Source organism: Vespula pensylvanica, chromosome 12 (genome assembly GCF_014466175.1).
Source record: "Vespula pensylvanica isolate Volc-1 chromosome 12, ASM1446617v1, whole genome shotgun sequence".
NCBI classification, from domain to species: domain Eukaryota; kingdom Metazoa; phylum Arthropoda; class Insecta; order Hymenoptera; family Vespidae; genus Vespula; species Vespula pensylvanica.
The window spans coordinates 349,578-353,061 of record NC_057696.1 but is presented as its reverse complement, the minus strand read 5'-3'; the positions used below and the strand labels follow the sequence as shown (position 1 = coordinate 353,061).

Below are 3,484 nucleotides of genomic sequence, written 5' to 3'. Positions count from 1 at the left end.
CCACGCAAATGGTTAGAATGCATCCAAGGCAGGACTTTTCGAGATTGGATAACGTGAAGTAGGTTTTGATCTTTGAATATATTTTCAGAGATTTGAAAGATTTAAATGCTATCTGTTGTTGTAAATACGAATGGTAAAGTCAGGGCTTTCTTGTTGAGTATTATACAAAGAAAAAAAAATAGAATAAGATTATTTTTACGTGCATCTTTCTGATAATATATGTTATGAACTGATAAGTTGATTCTCGAAAGTAAGTTCTCTTTTGAAATTTTCATTTAAATTATACGTGATATTTTTTTTATATTTTTGTTTATAATATTATACTTTTTGAATTCTAAACTTTATAGTTGATATGTATCTATCAATAGCGTTTTTTGTTAAAGGTGGTATAAGAAAAATTTAAAAAAAAAGGAAATTTGAACAAAGTTGAGGTAATAAGAGTGCATATGTGGGAAAGGAACGAGGGATGGAACTGCGAAATATATTAAAACGCAACATATATCTTCATAATTAATATCCTAAGAAAATAATCAAATGAAGTTAAATGAATGCTCGTAAATTCGATTAATTTGCTTGACGAAAAGAAACTCTTATTTATGTACTCATCCGCGTAATTACGTATACAATAAAACGATGCTAAAACTAATTAGAATTGATTGCAATTAAAGCAAGCACAATTACTTTCTTCTTGAAAAGGCTTTTTATGAGTAAAAAAGACGGTCGTGAAATAAAATCGCGGCTGCAACGCTCGACTGCAACGTTGCCCTGTAATTTTCTGTGTATCGTTTAGCGATAATTCGAAACTCAAAGTAGACTGTTTTACGAGCTCCCACGCGCATGTCTGGTATAAATGTTGCGAAGGAGAGGAAACCGAACGTCGTTTACCTTATTACAAAGACTATTTCGTGCCTATGAACCTAATAATACTTAATGATTTACTTTTACAACAAGATCGACCTAACGACTTTTTATTTTATTAATCATCTATTTTTCAACATAATTTATATCGTAACGAAACATTTTTATAAAAAATATTTTTTGAATGAAATATGTAAAACGTATCGTTATAATGTACAAATATCATCGAGACAATCGTCAAGTTTCGATCGAAGAAAAGAAAAAAGAAATATTAAAGAAAAAAGAAAAGAAAAAACAATAGAATCGAAAGACAAAGAAAAGAAAGAAATAACGAGCAATCATGGTGTGTTTGAAAAGTCGGGGACACATCGTAGTTTATTTTTTCTCATTTTTCAAGACTTTCTCGCCTTGGGCAAGTCGAAGAAGAGTCGAGAATGTAACCGAAGTGATCGTTCTAGCAGTCCGGAACGATAACTCGTACATCAAACACACGTGGCGCGTCTCCATGTGATGCGAATGACAACGCGAGTAAAGCACCGTTTCGACTTCTTCAAGTCTTTGAATCTTACATGGTGACTGGTTCGTGGCTTTAACCACAAAAGATGTTGTCTTAGACACGTTGAAAAAAGAAACTGTTTCTCATTTTATCTTCGAAAAGAGAATATATCGGGAAAAGAAAAAGAGAAAATAAATAAAGCAGTCAAGTAAGAAAATGGTCTGCTCGAAATAAAATAATAAAAAGAAGAGTTCGTGGTAAAAAAGAAAAAAGAAAAAAGAAGAAAGAAGAAAGGAAAGAAGACAGAAATCGTTCGACCGAGAAATGAAGGCACCATGGCTCGTTTTGATACTGATGGAGTTACCGGACGTTGTCCTTGGGGTATCTCTGTGTCACCGTAATGACAGTGACTTTGGTGTCAGAGGTCAAAGTTCAGGAGAGATCTTTGTTAGAAGAAGACGATCCCTTGTCTTTCCAAAGGGTAGCGCTATAGTGGTGAGTTCCTACGAGATTTATCGGTTCAAAGTTGGAACACTAAAGCTGAGTCAATGTGTAGACCTTAATTAGATAGGTTGAGAGGTTAACGGCGAGTTCGCATAGCAGAATGAAACATCTGACTTTTCTTAAACTAATTTAGTCCAATTTATTGGAGTATTTTTTGTTTTGGTTTTTTCATTCACAGACGACCTTGGCCATATTGAAAGCTATTATGGTTAAAGAACCACCAAATTGGAACATGATATATGAATTCGATGTAATATGGCCAATACCGAGTCAGGAAAATTTTCGAAAGAATTTATACAGAAAGCCATGGATTATAAAGCGACGTCACAGACGAGAGATTTACAGTAATTTCGAAATGGCATTAAACAGGTATATACGAGAAAGACCTTTATAACGTATTATCTTCATTTACTGCGGCTTTAATTTAATCTCCTTGGAACGTTTGAAACTCATAAAAAATCAACGATGAAAGCGTTCGCATATGAAAAGAGGAATAACTCTTTTCAGCCAAAATCTCCCTGGCCGTCAATGCGTTCTTAGAGCTATTTGCGAGGCTGCCTCGATTCTGAATCAACCGGGCTTGTCGTTGGTGGAAAAAGCGTTGAAAATAATCCTTAGGTACGCTTTTTAAATGGCTTCGTTTCTTTTATTTTCGGTTCTTTTTAATGAAAATCTCATTACAGCAATTCCGAGGACGTAAAAGAAACTGATTGTTACGATATGGCTTATCGAAAAGATACGAATTGTCACATCGAGTATCCTTGCCCACTTTCTTTTATAGAATTACTCTTATACAGCTTGTACTCTTGAAATTCGATATAAAAAGGAAAATGCTCTTTTTAATTATACCTAATTTATCCTTTATTCTCAAAACGATTTATCTTCAAATCTGGAAAATATTACGAATTAAATAGCGTTTCTGGTTGAAGCATTAAAAACGAAACTCTTCCAAGATGCTTCGCCGTAAGTAAGTACCTGCGGTACATCTCTTGCTGTTACGAAGTTTTGTTTCGTGAATTCTACTTGGAAAAACCGTGATCTAGAACATGAAGAACGGTGAACTTGCAACCGTTAACTTTTTATATGTCATCTTGGAGTGCAGATGTACAGATATAATTATCAAGAGGATGACGAAAGTTTGACGCTATCACTAACACAATTTTTTCTTAAGATAACATTAGCAGTTAATATTTACCAATCATTGTAAAAAATATTACATAAATATCACATTCGTTAAAATGTTACATATTTGTAATATATTGTTAATTATTTAATATATGATAATTGTATATAAATTAATATTGTATTAAAAAAAAAATAAATAAACAAATGAATTTTTCATACATTAAGGAAAATCCTAGTCAATTAAAACATTTCGAAAGATTCGCATATTTTCTATTTCTTTTTTTATCGTCTTGCCAATGTTCATTTATTTATTACGGATTAAACATATGTATATGTATATTTTAACTATGACTTGTCATGTAATCATTAATTACATATTAATATTGATTTGTCGTTTATTCCTCATCTCTCTCTTTTTCCCTGTCTGTCTGTCTGTCTGTCTGTCTGTCTGTCTGTCTGTCTGTCTGTCTTTTTCTCTCTTTCTCTTTCTCTCTCGTTTTC

At 32.7% G+C, this 3,484-nt stretch overlaps 1 protein-coding gene across 1 annotated transcript; it reads left to right on the top strand.

The window, feature by feature from the left end:
- The first annotated feature begins 1,674 nt into the window (after nucleotides 1-1,674).
- Nucleotides 1,675-2,668, top strand: LOC122633354. Its single transcript, XM_043821149.1, has 4 exons — nucleotides 1,675-1,849; nucleotides 2,037-2,227; nucleotides 2,366-2,476; nucleotides 2,542-2,668. The coding sequence occupies exons 1-4, from the start codon at nucleotides 1,679-1,681 to the stop codon at nucleotides 2,666-2,668; spliced, it is 600 nt and encodes a 199-aa protein (XP_043677084.1). The 5' UTR covers nucleotides 1,675-1,678.
- Nucleotides 2,669-3,484: the final 816 nt, after the last annotated feature.

What these genes read in the sequence shown, in the direction of transcription:
- LOC122633354 (XM_043821149.1), top strand. Translation starts at nt 1,679, where the DNA reads ATGAAGGCACCATGGCTCGTTTTGATACTGATGGAGTTACCGGACGTT. An exon ending in TTCGAAATGGCATTAAACAG is followed by an intron (nt 2,228 to 2,365) that starts GTATATACGAGA and finishes AACTCTTTTCAG; the next exon opens with CCAAAATCTCCCTGGCCGTC. An exon ending in GCGTTGAAAATAATCCTTAG is followed by an intron (nt 2,477 to 2,541) that starts GTACGCTTTTTA and finishes ATCTCATTACAG; the next exon opens with CAATTCCGAGGACGTAAAAG.